General features: G+C 50.9%; 1 protein-coding gene across 1 annotated transcript in view; it reads right to left on the reverse strand.

Moving 5' to 3' along the window:
• Nucleotides 1–5: 5 nt before the first annotated feature.
• The window catches only part of SLC1A7 (solute carrier family 1 member 7), a 51,711-nt gene continuing 32,305 nt past the window's right edge, over nucleotides 6–19,411 (reverse strand). Inside the window, exons 4-11 of the mRNA XM_004001990.6 lie at nucleotides 13,524–13,566; nucleotides 10,083–10,305; nucleotides 6,605–6,704; nucleotides 5,719–5,952; nucleotides 3,213–3,407; nucleotides 2,256–2,390; nucleotides 1,759–1,861; nucleotides 6–1,182 (exon numbers count right to left, since the gene is read on the reverse strand). Of these exons, the coding sequence (XP_004002039.3) occupies nucleotides 964–1,182; nucleotides 1,759–1,861; nucleotides 2,256–2,390; nucleotides 3,213–3,407; nucleotides 5,719–5,952; nucleotides 6,605–6,704; nucleotides 10,083–10,305; nucleotides 13,524–13,566 (1,252 nt within the window). The 3' untranslated portion in view covers nucleotides 6–963. The remainder of the gene's footprint in view (nucleotides 1,183–1,758; nucleotides 1,862–2,255; nucleotides 2,391–3,212; nucleotides 3,408–5,718; nucleotides 5,953–6,604; nucleotides 6,705–10,082; nucleotides 10,306–13,523; nucleotides 13,567–19,411) is intronic.

The following is a 19,411-nucleotide window of genomic DNA, read 5'->3' on the forward strand; positions in this document are numbered from 1 at the left end:
CAAGATTTGAAAAACAAAATACCTTTATTTAGTTATCATTGAACTTGCAAACACAGAAAGGAATAGAAAATCTAACTCCTCTTCATCACATGGGCTTTGGGGCGGGGGGGTGGGGAGAGTGCTGACCCCAGGGCCATCTGGGCAGCTTGATTGAAACATCCCAGGTGAGTCTGCGTCCCCAGTCCTGGCTGGCTCACCTGTCCAATGGGAGACTAGCCCGGGGGTTTCTAAGGGCCCTGCAGCTCTGGTGAAGACATCTTCATCTCCACATCAGATGAGCTTTATGAGACAGAACTGCTAGGTCAGGAGACGGGACGGGCTGTGGCACGTGGAAGGCTGCGGGTCTCGGCTTTAGGCTGGGCCCATCCTTGGGGAGAGCTGTTGGTCTGAGGCCACGTGTTATGAGGCTGGGTAGGGGCGGACCTGGGCTGGGACACAGCTGGGGCAGAACCAGGACATTGCTATGTCTTTGTAAATTGAAAGCAGTGGCGGCTCTGGGGCTCCTAGAGGGGGCAGAGCCTCCCTCTCGGCATCTGACCCTGCAGCCATCCCTGTCCTCTGGCAGGGAGTGGCCAGGGCTTGAAAGACTTGAACTAGAGTCCTAGTCCTGATATCACTTGTTCCGAGACTTGGGGCAAGTGTTTTCAGCTTTCAGAGCCTCAACTTTGTGATCCAGAAAGTGGGGACCATACCCCTGCCTGCCACCCGCACAGGCCAACCCAGTGGAAATGTCACAGTCGGGGCTCAGGCTACACCTGCCTGTAACTCTCCAGCTGGGATCCCCACGTGCAGTCTTCCCCCTTTCTAACAGTCCACTTTCCGTCGGGTGGAGCCCATTCTGGACCCTCAGGGGTGGGGAGATAGTGTGAGCCTGGTCCTTGTGCTCAGGAAAGTAGTGAGTTGAGATCCTGCCCTTGGCCCCTAACCCTGGAGGCCTTCCCCAGGCCCTGTAGCTCCTCAGGTTCAGACGTTGGTCTCAAGCTCGCTGATCTCAATGGTGCAGTGGTCCAGACTGGTGGTAGCTGGTTCCTCATCCTGTTCCACCTGGACGGGGACGTGGTGGGGACAGGAGGGTCCCAGGGTCAGCTCTGCGGCCTCAGCCACACTCTTCACACAGCCATTCTGCTGAGTTGCCACAATCTCCTGGAGGCTCACAGGCTTGGTCTCACAGGGCAGCACTTTCTGGGGAGAGGAAACAGGTCTTGGCAGCAGCAGGAGGGACTGAGGTTAGACAGTAGGGAGGACTGGACAGGCAAAGGGCTGGGGACAGTCTGATTGGTTTTCCTACAGACATGCTGTGAGACCTTGCTAGGTCATAGGGCCTCTCTGGGTTCCAGTTCCAAGTTGTCCTGCCTCCTGGGACTGTCTTGGAAGAGGGGGCACCTGCCCCCCGGGATCCAGTGTGGGGGTGGGCAGCTCCCCTGCTGGAGCCTCAGCGTCCTCCCCACGGAGTGGGACAGCCGCTCCAAGTGGTTATTGAAGGAGCCCCGAGGACCATGAAGGTCCCAGCAGACATGTGAACGCTGGCCTTGTTGTCAACAGGACACTAGGGTATGGCTCCCTGAGGATGCTGACTGGGTTCAACAATCAGCTACGAGAGGAATCTGTCACCTGGGTGCCCGTGAGGAGATCAAGGTGTGGAGGGATGGGTGGAAGGCGGCCCAGCTGGTGGGTAGCTGATGTGCTGCCCTGCCCCCCACTCCTGGGTTCACCCTTGGGCCTTTGGGCAGCCTGGCCGGAGAGAGAGGGTGTGCTCACCTCGGGGCCCGTGTCCTGAGCAAAGTCTTTCCGGCAGACGTGAGCCATGATCCCAGCAGCCAGTGCATCCCCCAGCACGTTAATCATGGTGCGGAAACGGTCCCTGGTGGGCCAAGGTGGGCGGTGAGCGGCAGGCCCTCTGTTGTAAGGGGAGCTGGGAGAGGGCGGTGCTCACGGGACGGGTGTCTTCCTGGTCCTCCTGGCCCAGCACCCCCTGGCGGTGCTGAAGTGGGTGATGCAGGCATGTGACTGTGTGGTGCCTCAGGGCCTGTGTGTCAAAGGGCTTGGGCTCATGCTCTGCTCCCACCCTCCTGAAATTCTTTGTAGTTTTTGAACAAGGGATCCTAGGTTTTCACTTTTGAAAACTGGGCCCCACAGATCATGCAGCTGGGCAGGTGTCAATGAGTACCCACTGTGCCAAACCATGGCAGCTCCCTGGTCCACCGTGAGCACCTGCCTCCCAGGGGACAGGAGAGGGTGGGGGGCACCCCACTCACAGAGCCCAGTCGACAGCGATGATGAGGGTGATGTCGTCGGTGGGAAGGCCCACGGAGGTGAGCACGATGACCATGGTGACGAGCCCGGCCTGGGGGATGCCAGCTGCCCCAATGCTGGCTGCCGTGGCTGTGATGCTGCAGGAGAGGGGAGGCAGCACTGTTGGGCCCTGGACCCAAGGAGGAGGCCAGAATGCCAGAGCCTTTGGGGACAGCACTGTGGAGCAGGCATTATTAGGAATGCCACAGCAGGGCATTCTTGGGGCAGGGGCACGCCTCTGCCCAAGGTCCTGTGGTCCCAGAGGCTGTATCCCTGGCCTCAGCAGAACGTCCTAAGAAGTCTGTGGAAAGCCCCGTGTCTGGGTTTGATCCCTGGGTTGGGAAGATCCCCTGGAGGAGGGCGTGGCAACCCGCTCCAGTATTCTTGCCTGGAGAATCCATGGACGGAGGAGCCTGGCAGGCCGCTGTCACAGTGGGACTCCAGGAAGTTGTCCATGGGTTCCCGTCGTCCATTGGCACTGGGTCCCCAGGGTCAGACTTGTACCCTCAGGCTGGCATGCGAGGCCTTCCCCTTCACCTCTGTCCTCACCTAGCACCGTCCCCCAGCTCCAGCCATACCAGCAGCCCCTCCACTGTCCTCAGTCCTGCCGCTGGCCTCTGCTTGCCCTGTGCCTGCCTGAAGTGTGCTCCCTGCTACGCATGTCCCCGCTGCAGGCCCTCCTCTGGGCCCTAGCTTCCCAAGTTGCTCAGAGCTCCCCACCTGCAGGGCAGCCCTGGGGAAGGAGCCTGGTGCCCTGAATCATGAGACCCCAGCATTGACTTGCTGTGTGGCCTGGAATGAGCCCCTTGCCCTCTCTGGGCCTCAGAGACCGCATGGGATATGGGAGCTCAAGACTCCCAAAAGCCCTTCCAGAGCAACCACCCCCAATCCACACTGGGTGCTGGATGTCAGGAGCACACCTGATAGTGATGATCTGGCCAAAGTCCAGCTCGTAGTTGTTGACCTGGGCAATGAAGATGGCAGCCACAGCCTCGTAGAGTGCGGTGCCATCCATGTTGATCGTGGCGCCCACGGGCAGCACAAAGCGGGCAATGCGCCGGTCGATGTGGTTGTTCTCCAGCAGGCACTTAAAGGTGATGGGCAATGTGGCTGAGCTGTGAATAGAAGGGCCAGTGTCTGCCCATCACCCTCCTCCAGGATGGTCAGGGTCCCCAGGTTGCCAGCTGGTTGGTAACAGAAGCACCCCCCCCAACCCCCAATGCCAGGCAGCTGGCCCATCTAGGGTGAACAGACTGAAGGGGCTTTTAAAATGGTCATGTGGCCAGACTTGCCCAGGCTCAGGGCCTTAGAGACCCCCTGTGCACACTGGTCAGGAAGGGAGTGACCGCCAGCAGAGCATCTGCTAGGTGCCGGGTGCTGCGCTTTACACCTCATGGCTTCCTGCTAGGAAGGTTTTGAGTTCCTTTAACAGGTGAAGAAATGAAGCCCAGAGGGGAGGAGGGGCTGACGCCATGTCACATGACCATGCAAAGTGGAGATGAAGTGGTCAACAGCAGGGCTCTGGGTGGGAGCACTGGCTTCAGATTCCAGTTTCCCACTAGCTTAGTGGCCTTGGCACCTCCTCAACTTGTACATGCCATAGTTTCCTTGTCCCAAACAATTGGTACACTACGGAACTATTAGGAGGATTCAAAAAGAGAGTGCTGAGAATAGCATCTACATATTGTAGGTGGCTTCCCTGGTGGTTTGGGCTTCCCTTGCGGCTCAGCTGGCAAAGAATCTGCCTCCAAGGTGGGAGACCTACATTCAAACCCTGGATTGGGAAGATCTCCTGGAGAAGGGAAAGGCTACCCACTTCAGTATTCTGGCCTGCAGAATTCCATGGACTGCATAGTCCATAGGGTCACAAAGAGTTGGACACGACTGAGCGACTTTCACTTCACTTCCCTGGTGGTTCAGACAGTAAAGAATTTGCCTGCAATGCAGGAGACCCAGGTTCGATCCCTGGGTGGGGAAGATCCCCTTGAGGAGGGCGTGGCAACCCACTGCAGTATTCTCGCCTGGAGAATTCCATGGACAGAGGAGCCTGGCGGGCTACAGTCCTTAGGATCACAAAGAGTCGGACAGGATTTAGCGACTTAGGAAGCACCCATTGTAGGTACTCAACCAATGGTAGCCCTTGCTCTTGTAGCTGTGTTGCTACCGAGCTCCCAGTAGCAGTGTTGGGCCTAAAATTCAGGTTTGCATAGCCCCACAGCCCTTACTCCTCACAGGTACACTCGCTAGAGCCCCTCATGGGCCCCAGGCATGCTGGACCCGAGCCTGCGGTTCCTGCAGGAAACGGCGAGGGCTGCTGGCGCTGGTAGGCTTAACCAGCAACTGGGGGAACAGCAGCTGCTTGGGGCTTCATCTTTCCCTCTCGCTTCCTCCCTCTGCTCCGAATGGGGTTCCCAGACAAGGCTTCTAGGGCTTTTCCTCCCTGGTTCTGCTCCTCCAGAGTCCTCCATGAGGAGCTTCTGCTGCCAAGGGTGGGTAATGTGGCTGCAGGGGAAGGAGGTCTGTGGTGGTCCTTAATCCCATTTCACAGACTGGGGGACTGAGGCCTAGGGAAGAGAAGGCAGTAAGGGATGGAGGGAAGAGTCAGGCCTTTGGAGCCAGAGACATGGGCTCAGGTTTAGGTGACTTCCTTCGTGTAGAGCTTGGACACTCACTGTGGGGAGAACCACTCTTTCTTCAAAGGGTTAGATGCCCAGAAAGTGACCGCCTCCTTCCCTTCTCCTCGCTCAGTAGCAGAATTTGCATGACTTCATCCCCCTGGGTCTTCCGCTCTCAGTTGCGGTCTGGGATGCTTGAGGTCAGGTGTTGCTTCACCAAGCCCAGAATGGCCTTAGTGGGTTATCTCCATTAATCACACAGCAACTCTATGTGCCAGAGGCCACAGTGATCCCCAGTCTGTATATGAGGAAACTAATCCCACCACCCGGGGAGGTGGGGTGACTTGCCCGCAGTCACAGAGCTAGTGGGTAATGGAATCATGACTCAAATCCCCACTGTCTAGAGACACTGCCAATGCTGTGACAGGGCCACCTGCCAGTGGCAGTAAACAGGCAAAGCCCCTGAAGAGCGGAGGGCCTGACTCCAACAGAAGCTCCATGTGTCAGTGAAAGGCGGCAGGGACTGCAGACCCGACACTCTCCAGCTCCGCCTGCCCTTGACACGTGGAAGCCAACCCCCATGTGGACTGAGTGAACACTGGGGATGTGGAGGAGGGCTCGCTGCCATTCGGGAAGGTAGGGGCTCAAGCATTTCAAGAATAGGTCTTGTTACCGAATCCTCCCCCAAGTTTGTGAAGTAGGTCACATCGACACTTTCCATGATTCCATAGCTACAGACCAATGATGGTTGGACAGAAGAATAGCTGTCAGCCATGGTCTCCTCCCTGACACTTTCACCACCCAGGGCTACCTGGAGGAGGTGGCCAGCGCGATGAGCAGGGCCTGGAGGATGCCGCGGATGAAGACGATGGGGTTCTTTTTGGTGATGAAGAAGTAGAGCAGGGGCAGGATGAAGAGGCCATGGACGACCAGCCCGCACACCACGGTGACTGCATAGAAGCCCAGCTTCTTTCCTACGGTCGTGGGGTTGTCCATCTCCAGGATCTTGCCAGCGATGAGAAACACGATGCCAAAGGGGAAGTACCTAGGGTGGGCAGGGCAGCCGGCTCAGCACCAGGCAGGCAAAGACCCTGGGAGGCCCTGGGAGGCCCTGCTGGGCCTGTCCGCCCTGAGCCTTCCAGGACTCTTGTGAGGATAGAAAGTGACTATGTACCCGAGTGCCTGGCATATGGTGTCACCAATGCCCTCTTAACCAGTCCAGCCATGCACAGCCCTCACCCTTCTGCCTTCCTCTGCAGGCCCACATTTCAGCCCAGCAATGAGACATCCTCTATGGCTGACCTTGGCAGGCCTTTGCCTTACCCTATCTCACTGTTCAGGGCTGGGCTAGAAGATTCCTAAGGTCTGAACTCTGAGCCAAGGAGTGGCAGCTGGCTGTCCCTTCCAGTGTCTCCTTTCTCCAAAAGCTGAGCTAATGAGGCCCCAAGAGATGGGGAAACAGCCTGAGAGGTCAGGGCCAGGCGGATTAGCTCTTGATTTGCCCCCAGTGGGCCTGACAGGGCCAGAAGTGGCAGGCCCGGGGCTGGAACTTGGCCTGGACAGGGCTGGGGGTATCCTTCTGTGCAGCTTTCTGCTCATTCCTATGGGACCACGGGGTCCCTCCAGCTTCCCAGGGCAGGGCTGGAAGCAGGTGGAGTAAGTAGGAGTCCACCCTCGACCCCCACGACAAGGCTCACCACACAGCCACGGCCACGATCTTCATGACAGACTCGTTGAGGCACTGGCAGAAGCTGACCAGTGGGGCCCCGCTGTCACCCATGCGGCCCAGCATGATGCCTGTGGAGGACAGGGACACAGCCAATGACAGACCCGGCAGAGGGAGGCAGACCTGCAGGACACTTGCGTGAGCCAGCACGTGCTGTGGCCAGGCACAGACAGACCATGGGCACACACGGATCTCAGTGCCTGGCCGACAGCCCAGCAGCCTCTGCCACCCAGCGCTTCCTCCCTACATCCCCTCCCTTCCCGGCATCCCCGCTAGAGAGGGCTGTGACCTCCCCACAGGGCTCCATCTCTTCCTCCTCTCTACCCAGCAGCACGTGCCTCCTTCTAAAAATAAAAATGCTCCCTGCCGACACCCCCAACTGACTTTCCTGCACACAGAGACCATAACCAACAGCCCACCCCTCTCACCCTGGCTCAGGCCCCACCTGGCCTGGCCATGCCTCTAACTCACGCCTCTGTCTGGCCCTGCTTTCCCTTCCTCACTGTTTCTGCATCGTGCCTTCCTCACGTTTCTAGACTACATCAAGCTCTTGGCTGTGGTGGGGGCTTTGTCCACTCAGTTCCTGATGCTTGAAGCCCTGACCTGGAGGCCTGCACCTCCCCATTTATTCTCTAACCCATCTCTTTCTGATCCCCTCGTATCACTTATTACAACAGTCATCCGTTGTGTTCTGTCTCCTCCAATAGAAAGTTAACCCATGAGGGCAACTTATTGAATGAATGATTGAACAAGGGAATGAATGGCAAAGCTTTTTCCGAAGCCCCTGTCACCCTCCCCTTGGGGTTCTGAGCTAGATGGAGAGCATAATATACACTCTGTGTCTGCCTTCATGGAGCTTACTGTTGCCGTGTCCAAGAGGTTCATCCACTGACTCAGCCGGTGAGGGGCAAGATCTGGATCCTGGCCTCTGGAACCCCAGGGAAGAGCTCTTTCCCTGCCCGGGATGCCCCGAACCCATGCGGAACAGGGAGCAGCTACCACCGGGCAGGGGAGTCAGGGGGCCCTACTGGGCTGGGCAGGAGAGGCCAGAGAGGCAGGCGACACTGGGCCCAGCTCTGTCCCTCTGGCCTGTGGAAGCCTGGCTGAAGTCAGAGCCAGGTTCCCCGCTGACTCTGTACCTCCACAGCTATTCCTGCTCCTCATCAGGCTCCCTGTTCCACCCCCAGGCTCTGGCTGGCTTAGAGCAACTGTACATGGGATGTGGAGGGTGGCAGTGGGCTTCCTCCCACAAGCAAGGCCAATGCCACCTTAGCATCAGCCACATCCCAACACCAGGGAGAAGATGGGGAAGGAGGCTCAGTGAGGGGAGCAGCTGCACGAGTGTGCTCACGCACACTCAGGCGGGGGCACACAGAGACACTGGCACGGCTAGAGTTGAGGACACCACCGACTCGCGGACAGAGACGTGTGCTCAGTAAACAGCGAAACGAGTTGAAGGCTCTCAAAGTTTTCTTTAGTTCTGCTAATAGATGTTCTTTTTGTATGCTCCCAGCCCTAAAACAGCACTGATGGCTGGGGAAAAGGAAGAAAGTCCAAGGCGGGGGACAGATTATCAGAGGTGCTGAGGATGCTTCCAAACACCGTCCTCTCATACACCAGGGTCTCTGAGGTCCTGGCCCCTCTGTGTGCCCACCTGGCCTTTTGACCAGGATGAAAAGAGCTCCATTCCCCATTGTCATTCATCTGCCCGTCCACCCATCTGTCCCAGTTTACTGAGCACCTGCTAACCAAAGAGACCAAGACCTGTCTCTGCCTGCATGGAACTTACACAGCTGCCACGCAGGCATTAAACAGCCACACTAACAAGTAGGCAGTTGTATTGGGTCAAACATTTAAGGAATAACACAGGGCATCTGACTGGGGTTAGACTTTTCCCCAGGATGGGATGCTTATACTAAGCCCCCTCAAGGATGAGAAAAGTGTAGTGGAGAGGGAGGGGCAGGAGCAGCCTGGTTGAGGGAGGCGCCTTCCAGGAACCGACAGGCAGAGTGGCTGGGGAAGTGAGCCGGCCCAGAGCGGCAGCCTGGCCGGAGCTCGCAGGCTCTGTAGGTCACGCAGTGTTTGCACCCCTCTCTGAGGACAGTGGAGCCGGTGGAGGCTTTACATGGGGACTCAATGACCCTGTGAGGAGGACACACAAGGACAGGGGATTCTTGGGGGAGTTTTTCCAGAAACCAGGTGAGAGATGACAGCGGCCTTGGCTGGGGCAGTGGGCAGAAGGAAATGGAGGGGATTTCAGAGGCAGACCTGATGGGATTTGGGTGTGAGTTGAAGCAGAGGGCAAAGTAGAAAGTAACCCCCAAGTTCCTTGCCCAAGAAACCAAGAAGATGGGAGAATTTCCACTTGGGAAGAAAACCCTGTGTAGGAGTTGGAAGCTGGAGAGTGCCCCGCTAGGCCCAGGGCTGGGGCTGGGGGAAGGGGCTGATAGGATTTTATAGTGAGGCTCCTGGTGACCCCTGGAATGACCTAGAAGGACTAGGTGGGACTGACAAGCTAGATAGTTGTGGAGGGGTTAGGAATTCCTAGACTCTGAAAAAGGAAGAGGACTTCACTGGTAGCTCAGCTGGTAAAGAATCTGCCTGCAATGCAGGAGATGTGGGTTTGATCCTCGGTTGGAAATATCCCCTGGAGAAGGAAATGCAACCCACTCCAGCAATCTCGCCTGGAAAACTCCATGGACAAAGAAGCCTGGTGGGCTATAGTCCATGGGGTGGCAAGAGTTGGACACAACTTAGTGGCAAACCACTGCTACCAAAGAAGGAAGAAGGCTGTGTGCATATGTCGGTGTGGGTGGTCAAGGGGGGGATGCTGCAGGCAGAGGCATAATCAGAGGTTTTGTAGGATCTGAAGTTTGCACAGCTTGGAGCCTTCTTCAAGAAAAATAACATAAAATTTTAAAAAGGAAAAAGGGTACAGGCCTTAGAAGGGACCTGCGCAAGTTAAACTTCACCAGCTCCATGGCAAGTAGCCTGTGGTGGGCCTTGGGGACCCAGCAAAGGAAAGGGTATGGCCACAGGCCCCCAGAAATGGCACAGACAGGTCTGCAGAGAGAGGTGGCCACTGAGAAAGCCTTGTGGTTGAGGGTGGAAGGGAAGAATGAGGGCTTTAAACAAACAGCTGCTGGCAAGGTCAGAAGCATGGCCTTCTCAGAGAGAGGACCAACACCCCTGGAGGCAAATAGCACCCAGGCGTGGGGGATTCCCAGTGAGGAACAGCAGCTCCAACTTGGGGAAGGCTAGGGACACCCCCTTGTCCCTGGGTAATGCAATAGGGACTTGAGTCACTCCCTCAGAAAGGGAAAGGAAGGAACCTCCTGGAAGATGGGGAGACTCCAGGCTATTCAGGTTACTGGACACGGGATGCAGGGAGGGGTAAATGCAAGGAGGGCCAGGCTCCAGGGCTTCTTGTGGTGGTGGGCAGCACATACCCATAGTGGCAGAGAAGATGACGATGCCCAGCACATTCATGCCATCGCTGGTGCCGGGCTCTGACTTGTAAACGACCTCTGGAGGGGGTGTCAGGTCCAGGGCGAAGTTCTGCACACGAGAGCCATTCTCCTCCTGGACCCCGTAGATGAGGATCCGCCGAGAAGGGGCCTCCTCTGATGCTACTGTGGGGGACTTGACAACGGGGGTGGTCTTGGTGCGATACTGGTGGGCGACACCCCAGTGAGTCAGGACCAAGTGTGATATCAACAACAATAATAATAACATCTTGGAAGCACATCTGTATCCACTCATGAACTATTTGATTGACAGTAACCCCGTGAAACGACTGAGCGACTGAACTGAACTGAACTGAACCCCGTGACATAGGCAGGACAGGGAGTATTATCAATATTTTACCAAAAAGCAAAACTGAGATTTGTTCGTTCACCCACACACTACCCAGGCACACCTCCCTCCATCCCTCCTCCCCTCTTCTTTCTGTGCATCATCACACCTACCTGTGATAAGTCACTTCAGTCACGTCCGACTCTGTGAGACCCTGTGGACTGTAGCCCGCCAGGCTCCTCTGACCATGGAATTCTCCAGGCGAGAATACTGGAGTGGGTTGCCACGCCCTTCTCCAGGGGATCTTCCCGACCCAGGGATCAAATCTGCATCTCTTACATCTCTTGCATTGACATTCTTTACCACAAGTGCCACCTGGCTGGGACCCTCTCTAACCATCCATCCATCTCCTATATAGATAATCTGCCTGGATAATCCTCCATTCACCTGTTTGTCCTCTTTCAGCCACCCACTATCCATCTGCCTAACAGCCAGCCAGCCCTGCCTTCCACTGAAGGAAATTTGGACCTCCTGTTAGAAAAGCTTAGTTTGCCCCAAGCTTTCTTGATGAGATGAGACGCCAGCTGGGGAGAGCTGGGTGACCGAGTCAGCTACCCCTCTTCCTCAGCCCCCAGGACATTGCCAAGGCTTTTCTTCTCATTCCTCAGGTACTATGAGCCCAAACAAGGGCTCCTATCTTCCTAACACCAAGTATCAACAAAGCAAAGTATCTGGGGGTGGGTGGAGAAAAGGAGCCACTCAGGAAATATACCTAAAATGTCAATGCTTCAGCTCCCTTATCTGTGAAGTGGGGTCTTAATAGTTACTTACCTCATTAGGTTAAATGAGGTGATGTATGTAAAGTTCTGACATTAGTGCCTGGCACATGGTAAGCCTACTGTAACCATCACTGCTATCATCACTACCACCACCATCAGCATCACAACCACCGTCATCATCCCAGTGTTGAACACTCTCCACCAGGTGCTGATTCTTGAAGGAAGGGTAGGAGTTTCCCAAAAGATAAAGGGCATTTCAGATGGGGTAGAAAGTAGAGCAATGTTCTCTTTCTCTCTCACATCTTCAGTAATTGCCCATCACTGTTGGGATAATATTCAAACTCCCTAGCCGAGCATTCAGGGCCCTTCACCACTTGGCTCTTTCCATAAATGAAGACACAAGAGGTGAGGGAAGATACAGGGGTTAGCTCAAGCTTTCACAGCTCCTTATTTTGGAGCCTCTCCTCCATCTCTCAACCACCTCTTGTGTGTCTCCAGGCTCAATACAGGGCCCACCACAGGAAAGATCAGGAAATGCTTGTTGGACTGAGTCAACCAGACTGACATTTTAGAAGGGAAATTATTAGAAGTGCAAATAAAGATTTGTGTACAGGGTTGTTGGAAACTGACCCTGACTATTCATAAGCTCCAATTCTTTAGCCGCTTGATGTGAAGAGCCAACTCACTGGAAAAGACCCTGATACTGGGACAGACTGAAGGCAGAAGAAGGGGGCAGCAGAGGATAAGATGGTTAGATAGCATCGCTGACTCAGGGACATGGATTTGAGTGAACTCTGGGAGACAGTGGAGGACAGAGGAGCCTGGTATGTTACAATTCACGGGGTACAGAGTCAGACATTACTTAGTGACTGAATAACAACACGGCTGTTTTGGTAAACAACCAAAAGGAGAAATAGGCAAATAAATTACAGCCTAGGCTTACATCAGGCTATGACATCATCAGTAAGCATTGTATTTTTTGTTGTTGTTCAGTTGCTCAGTCATGTCCCACTCTTTGCGACCCCGTGGACTGCAGCACACCAGGCTTCCCTGTCCTTCACCACCTCTCAGAGTTTGCTCAAACTCATTTCCATTGAGTCAGTGATGCCATCCAACCATCTTATCTTCTGTCACCTGCTTCTCCTCCTGCCTTCAATCTTTCCCAGCATCAGGGTCTTTTCCAGTAAGTCGGCTCTTTGTTATCAGAGGAACTTCAGCTTCAACATCAGTCCTTCCAGTGAATATTCAGGATTGATTTCCTTTAGGGTTGACTGGTTTGATCTCCTTGCGGTTCAAGGGATTCTCAAAAGTCTTCTCCAACATCACAGCTTGAAAGCGTCAATTCTTTGGTACTCAGACTTCTTTATGGTCCAACTCTCACATCCGTACATGACTTGTATTTTCAAGAAGCATTAATAACCATGTAAAGTGCTCATGATATAATGGGAGTGGGGGAAAAGCAAGATGCACACTGTGTGTGTACTATGATCCTAATTTTATTTTTAAAAACATTTCGACAGAGAAAAAAAGATAGAAGCATACCATCTACTATCACTATTGCTAGGTCCTGGAACTACAAGTATTTTTATCCTCTGCTTTGGGCTTCCCTGGTAGCTCAGCTGGTAAAGAATCTGCCTGCAATGCAAGAGGCCTGGGTTCAATACCTGGGTTGGGAAGATCCCTTGGAAAAGGCAACAGCTTACCCACTCCAGTATTCTGGCCCAGAGAATTCCATGAACAGACGAACCTAGCAGGCTACAGTCCATGGGGGTCACAAAGAGTTGGACACAACTGAGTGAATTTCACTTATTTATTTTAGTATTTCCCTAATACTTTACAGTGAGTATTATTGCTGTTTTTATTACAGGAAAGGATTATTTTAAAAAGAAAGAGAAAGCAGGCTTTGATGCCAGCAGGTCTGAGTTCACCTACTAGTTCTGCCATTTACTAGTGATTTAACCTTGGGCAAATCCTTTAACCCTCCTGAGTCTCAGTTTCCTCATCCAGGAGATGTTCTGGTCCTAGCCTGGGGTAGGGTTACTGTGAGGTCTGAGAGAGACCCAGTGCATGAGTATGGGCGTAATCGAGGGTGGAGCCAGCACTCAGTGGGGGCTTCCTTCTCCTCTCATAATTCTTCCTCATGAAAAGTCAGAACCCAGGGCAGGGGTACAGCCACAGGAGGCTCTAAAGATCTAGGTCTTTCCCCCTGACCCTCTCCTGTAGCATCCCACCCCCAGAGACAGGGAGACTAACCAGCCAAGCCAGGCCCAGGCTGGCCCTGCCTGCCCACCCTCTATTGCCCAGGAACCCACTCACCTGCTTGAATGTGGCTTCCACCAGGTTGGCTGGGAACATGTTCCTGAGAAGAGAATCAGTAATTGAAGAATTCCAGGACAGGAGGGCCCTTGGGGTCACCTGAACACCTCCTTTGGCAGTGGAGGCCTTCCATGACCCCACCCCACCTGCCCCTGCAGTCTTGCCTCTTTCCATCACTCCCATCTCAGGACTTAAAGCTTCAACACCAACTGCATATGGTTCCCCAAATATGCTGCATACGTCTCCAGCTCCAGGCCTTTGACTGCTGTTCCCTCTGCCTGAAATGCCCTGCCTACTTCTCTGGCTGATTCCTACACCAGTCAAGCAGAGACCAAGCCTTTTGCAACTGCTCCAGGCAGACTCCTTGGCCCTTCCCCTATAGTTACCTACACTCCAGCACGCTGCTGGTGGCACTAGTCAGGTGTCTGCCTCCCCACTGACTGGCCTCCTTGAAGGGGGGCTTGGTCATTCATATCTTATCTGTGGCTCCCAACACAGGACCTGGCATATAAATGGGATCATTATTCTTATTAACATAATCTTCATCTTCTAAAGCAGGAAGGGGTTGGGTCCTACCAGATGTGAAAGCATGCTATAAATATGCAACTCTCAAAACAGTGAGATACTGACAGCCATCAACAGAAAAATCAGTGTAACGGAACCTATACCTGGAGACAGAACCTGGGACATCTTAGTATTTCATATGCTATAGAAGTTGCTTCACAAATCGGTGAAGAAAGGAAGGACCCATTCTGGAGAACTGCATAGCTGACCAACTATTCAGAAAAATAAACACCAGGTCTTGGAACTTCCCTGGTGGTCCAACAGTTGGGAGTTTGCTTTCCAGTGCAAGGGGTACATCAAGGCTGTATATTGTCACCTTGTTTATTTAACTTATATGCAGAATATATTATGCAAAATGCCAGGCTGGATGAGTCATAAGCTGGAATCAAGATTGCCAGGAGAAATATCAACAACCTCAGATACGCAGATGATACCATGCTAATGGCAGAAAGAGAAGAGGAACTAGAGAGACTCTTGATGAAGGTGAAAGAGGAGAGTGAAAAACCTGGCTTAAAACTCTACATTCAAGAAACCAAGATCAAGGCATCTGGTTCCATCACTTCATGGCAAATAGATGGAAACAAGTAGAAACAGTGACAGATTTTATTTTCTTGGGCAGTGATTTCAAAATCACTGTGGATGGTGACTGCAGCCATGAAATTAAATGACACTTGAACCCTGGAAAGAATGCTTTGACAAACCTAGACAGTGTATTAAAAAGCAGAGACATCATTTTGCTGACAAAGGTCTGTCTAGTCAAAGCTATGGTTTTTCCAGTGGTTGTATATGGATGTGAGAGTTGGATCATAAAGAAGGCTGAGTGCTGAAGAATTTATGCTTTTGAACTATGGTGCTAGAGAAGACTTTTGAGAGTCCCTTGGACTGCAAGGAGATCAAACCAGTCAATCTTAGAGGAAACCCTGAATATTTATTGAAGGGACTGATGTTGAAGTTGAAGGCCCAATACTTTGGCCACCTGATGTGAAGAGCTGATTCACTGGAAAAGACTCTGATACTGAGAAAGATTGAGGGCAAGAGGAGAAGGAGGTGACAGAGGATGAAATGGTTGGATGCCATCACCAACTCAATGGACATGAGTTTGGGCAAACTTTGGGAGACAGTTTGAAAGCTGGGAAGCCTGGTGTGCTGCAGTCCATGGGGTCACAAAGAGTCAGACAACCCTTAGCAATTGAACAACAGCATGGATTGCAAGTTCAGTCCCTGGTTGGGGTGCTAGGATGCCATGCATCTCACAGCCAAAAAATCAAAACATAAAACAGAAGTGATACTGTAACACATTTAATAAAGACTTTAAAAATGGTCCCCTTAAAAAAAAACACTTTAAAAATAAACCCTAGATCTTTATGCTGTTGTTTTTGTTTAGTCACTAAGTCATGTCGGATTCTTTGCGACCCCATGGAGCCCACACGGCTTCTCTGTCCATGGGATTTTCCAGACAAGAATGCTGGAATGAGTTGCCATTTCCTTCTCCAGAGGATCTTTCCAACCCAGGGTCAAACCCATGTCTCCTGCTTAGCAGGCAGATTCTTTCCCACTGAGCCATTTAGGAAGCCCTCGATCTTTACATGCACTGCACCCAGATACATCCCAGATGGCTGAAAGAAATAAATAATTTAGAAAACGAAACCATAAATATCTAGAAAAAATACAGATTAATATTTTATCAGATCTCAGGACGTGGAAGGACTTCTAAGAACAAAATGAGCAATTAAAATAAATCAATAGATTTTACTTCATTAAAACTAAGAACTTCCTAAGTGCAGCTTAGTATCCTGGATTGGATTCTGGAACAGAAAAATAGGACACTAGTGGAAAACTGGTGAAATCCAATGAAGCAATTTAGTTAATACAGTTGTACTAATTTCATGTCTTACTTTTGACTAATGTGCTAGAGGTAGGTCACTAACGTCAGGGGAAGCTGAGCAGAGCTGGGAACTCTCTGTACTCTGCAACTTTTCTATAAACCTAAAATCAGGCCAAAATCAAAAGCTAAAAAATTAAGAAGCTCTTTAAGACAGATTACAATACAAATAAAATAATAAAGCAAACAAGCTGGGGAAACTGTACAACAAAGTGTTACCACCTTCAATCTTTAAAGAGTTTTTACAATTCTTGGCCTTGTTTCCATGTTCACTCTCTGTGTTTTCTCGCCAGAACATCAGCTCCCTGGAGGGTGGGATCTCTGCTTTGTTCTCTGCTATGTCCCTAGCTCCTGGAAGAGTGTCCAACGCATAACAGGCACTCAGTAAATATTTGCTACATAAATAAATGGACCACAAAAACATTAATAACCTCAATAGAAAAATGATCCCCTTCATGGATCACAGACTTGTCATGGCAAAAGGGCTTGCATAACTCTATGAAGCCATGAGCCATGCTGTGCAGGGCCACTAAGATGGGCGGGTCATAGTGCAGAGTCCTGACAGAACATGGTCCACTGGAGGACGGAATGGCAAACCACTCCAGGATTCCTGACGTGAGAACCCTACGAACAGCATGAAAAGGCAAAAAGATATGACACTGGAAGATGAGCCCCTCAGGCTGGAAGTTGTCCAATATGCTACTAGGGAAGAGTGGAGGGCAATTACTAATAGCTCCAGGAAGAAAGAAGCAGCTGGGCCAAAGCAGAAACAACCCTCAGTTGTGGGTATGTTTGGTGGTGAAATTAAAGTCCGATGCTATAAAGAACAATATTGCACAGGAACCTGGGATGTTAGGTCCCTGAATCAAGGTAAACTGGACGTGGTCAATCTTCCAAACAGGAGATGGAAAGAGTAAACATCAACATCTTAGGAGTCAGTGAACTAAAATGGATGGAAATGGGTGAATTGAATTCAGATGACCATTATATCTACTACTGCAGGCAAGAATCTCTTAGAAGAAATGGAGTAGTCCTGATAATCAACAAAAGAAGAGGCTCCAAAGCACTTTCCAAAGACAAACTTGCACACAAACAAAGGTCATAATCACTGTTTGGTGGTCTGCTGCCCATCTTATCCAGTACAGCTTTCTGAATCCTGGAGAAACCATTACATCTGAGAAGTGTGCTCAGCAAATCAATGAGATGCACTGAAAACTGCAATGCCTGCAACCAGCATTGGTCAACAGAATGGGCCCGATTCTTCTCCATGGCAACGCCTGACTGCAAATCACACAACCAATGCTTCAAAAGTTGAATGAGTTGGGCTACAAAGTTTTGCCTCATCTGCCATATTCACCTAACCTCTTGCCAACTGATTATCACTTCTTCAAGCATCTCAACAGCTTTTTGCAAGGAAAATGCTTCCACAACCAGCAGGAGGCAGAAAATGCTTCCCAACGGCTCACTGAATTCTGAAGCACAGATTTTTACACTACAGGAATAAACTTATTTCTCGTTGGCAAAAATGTGTTGATTGTAATGGTTCTTATTTTAATCAGCAAAGATGTGTTTCAGCCTAGTTATAGTGGTTTAAAATTCACAGTCTGAAACCAGTTATTTTTGTACCAACCTAATAGAGCTAATAGAACTTCTCCCTGGAGAAGGCAATGGCACCCCACTCCAGTACCCTTGCCTGGAGAATCCCATGGACAGAGGAGCCTGGCAGGATGGGGTCGCAAAGAGTCGGACACAGCTGAATGACTTCACTTTCACTTTAATAGAACTAACACCACAAAAAGATGTCCTTTTCATTGTAGGGGTAGGGGTTTGGAATGCAAAATTAGGAAGTCAAGAGATATCTGGAATAATATACAAGTTGATAGACAAGTTTGGCCTTGGAGTGCAAAATGAAGCAGGGCAAAGGCTAACAGAGTTTTGTCAAGAGAACATGTTGGTCATAGTAAACACCCTTTTCCAATAACACAAGAGATGACTCTACACATGGGTATCACCAGATGGTCAATACCAAAATCAAACTGATTATGTTCTTGAAGAAGAACAACTGAAGATGAAGAAGCTCGATACAGTCAGCAAAAACAAGACCTGGAGCTGACTATCGCTCAGATCATGAACCCCTTATTGAAAAATTGAGGCTTAAATTGAACAAAATAGGGAAAACCTCTAGGCTATTCAGATATGACTTGAATCAAATTCCTTACGATTATACCGTAGAGGTGATGAATATATTAAAGAGATTAGATCTGGTAGACTGCCTGAAGAACTATGGACCAAGGTTCATAATATTGTACAGGAGGCAATGACCAAAACCATGCCAAAGATAAAGAAATGCAAGAAGGCAAACGGGTTGTTTGAGGAGGCCTTACAAAAAGCTGAGAAAAGAAGACGCAAAAGGCAAGGGAGAAAGGGAAAGATTTACCCAATTGAATGCAGACTTCCAGAGAAGAGCAAGGAGAGTTAAGAAAGCCTTCTTAAGTGAACAATGCAAAGAAATAAAGGAAAACAATAGAATGGGAAAGACTAGAGTTCTCTTCAAGAAAACTGGATATATCAAGGGAACATTTCATATAAGTATGGGCATGATAAAGGACAGATATGGTAAGGATCTAACAGAAGCAGAAGAGAGTAAGAAAAGGTGGCAAGAATACACAGAAGAACTGTACAAAAACAGTCTTAATGACCTAGATAACCACAATGGTGTGATCACTCACCTACAGCCAGATATCCTGGAGTGTGAAGTCAAGTGGACCTTAGGAAGCATTACAATGAACAAAGCTGGTGGAGGTAACGGAATTGAAACTGAGCTATCTAAAATCCTAAAAAATGATGCTGTTAATGTGCTGCCTTCAGTATGTCAATGAATTTGGAAAACTCAGCAGTGGCCACAGAATTTGGAAAAGGTCAGTCTCATTCAAATCCCAAAGAAGGGCAATGCCAGAGGATGTTTGGTGACATGGACTCCCTCACACAGTTCTGGCAGCAAACTATAAAGCAATTTGCAATTTACAGTGAGGGCCTCTGCCTTTATAATCTGCCTTAGGAATCTATCCTGAGTCAGAGACGCTCACAAGGGTTTTTGTCCCTGTGCTAGCACTTCCCTGAACAGCCCAGGCGCCTTGTGTTCATGCCGTGTCCTCTACCTGGACCCTCCTTCCCGCTCACTCTTGTTCTTGGCACGTCTCTTCTTTTGCAAGACTCAGCTCTCATATCCATGGAGTTATACATGTGAACATGAGTGTGGGTTTTTTTTTTCTTGACTTTACACCCCAGCAGTCAGTGTTGAGAAGCAGAAACTATAATTTTTTTCGCTGCTGCTAAAATACAGGTTTAGGGTAACCTGTATTTTAATGTGGCAGTTAGAAGAGGACTTACAATGAGCTGCCAAGGCAGAAAAGTGGTAGAGAATGGTCATGGTTTTCCCCAC

This window comes from Ovis aries, chromosome 1 (genome assembly GCF_016772045.2).
Source record: "Ovis aries strain OAR_USU_Benz2616 breed Rambouillet chromosome 1, ARS-UI_Ramb_v3.0, whole genome shotgun sequence".
NCBI classification, from domain to species: domain Eukaryota; kingdom Metazoa; phylum Chordata; class Mammalia; order Artiodactyla; family Bovidae; genus Ovis; species Ovis aries.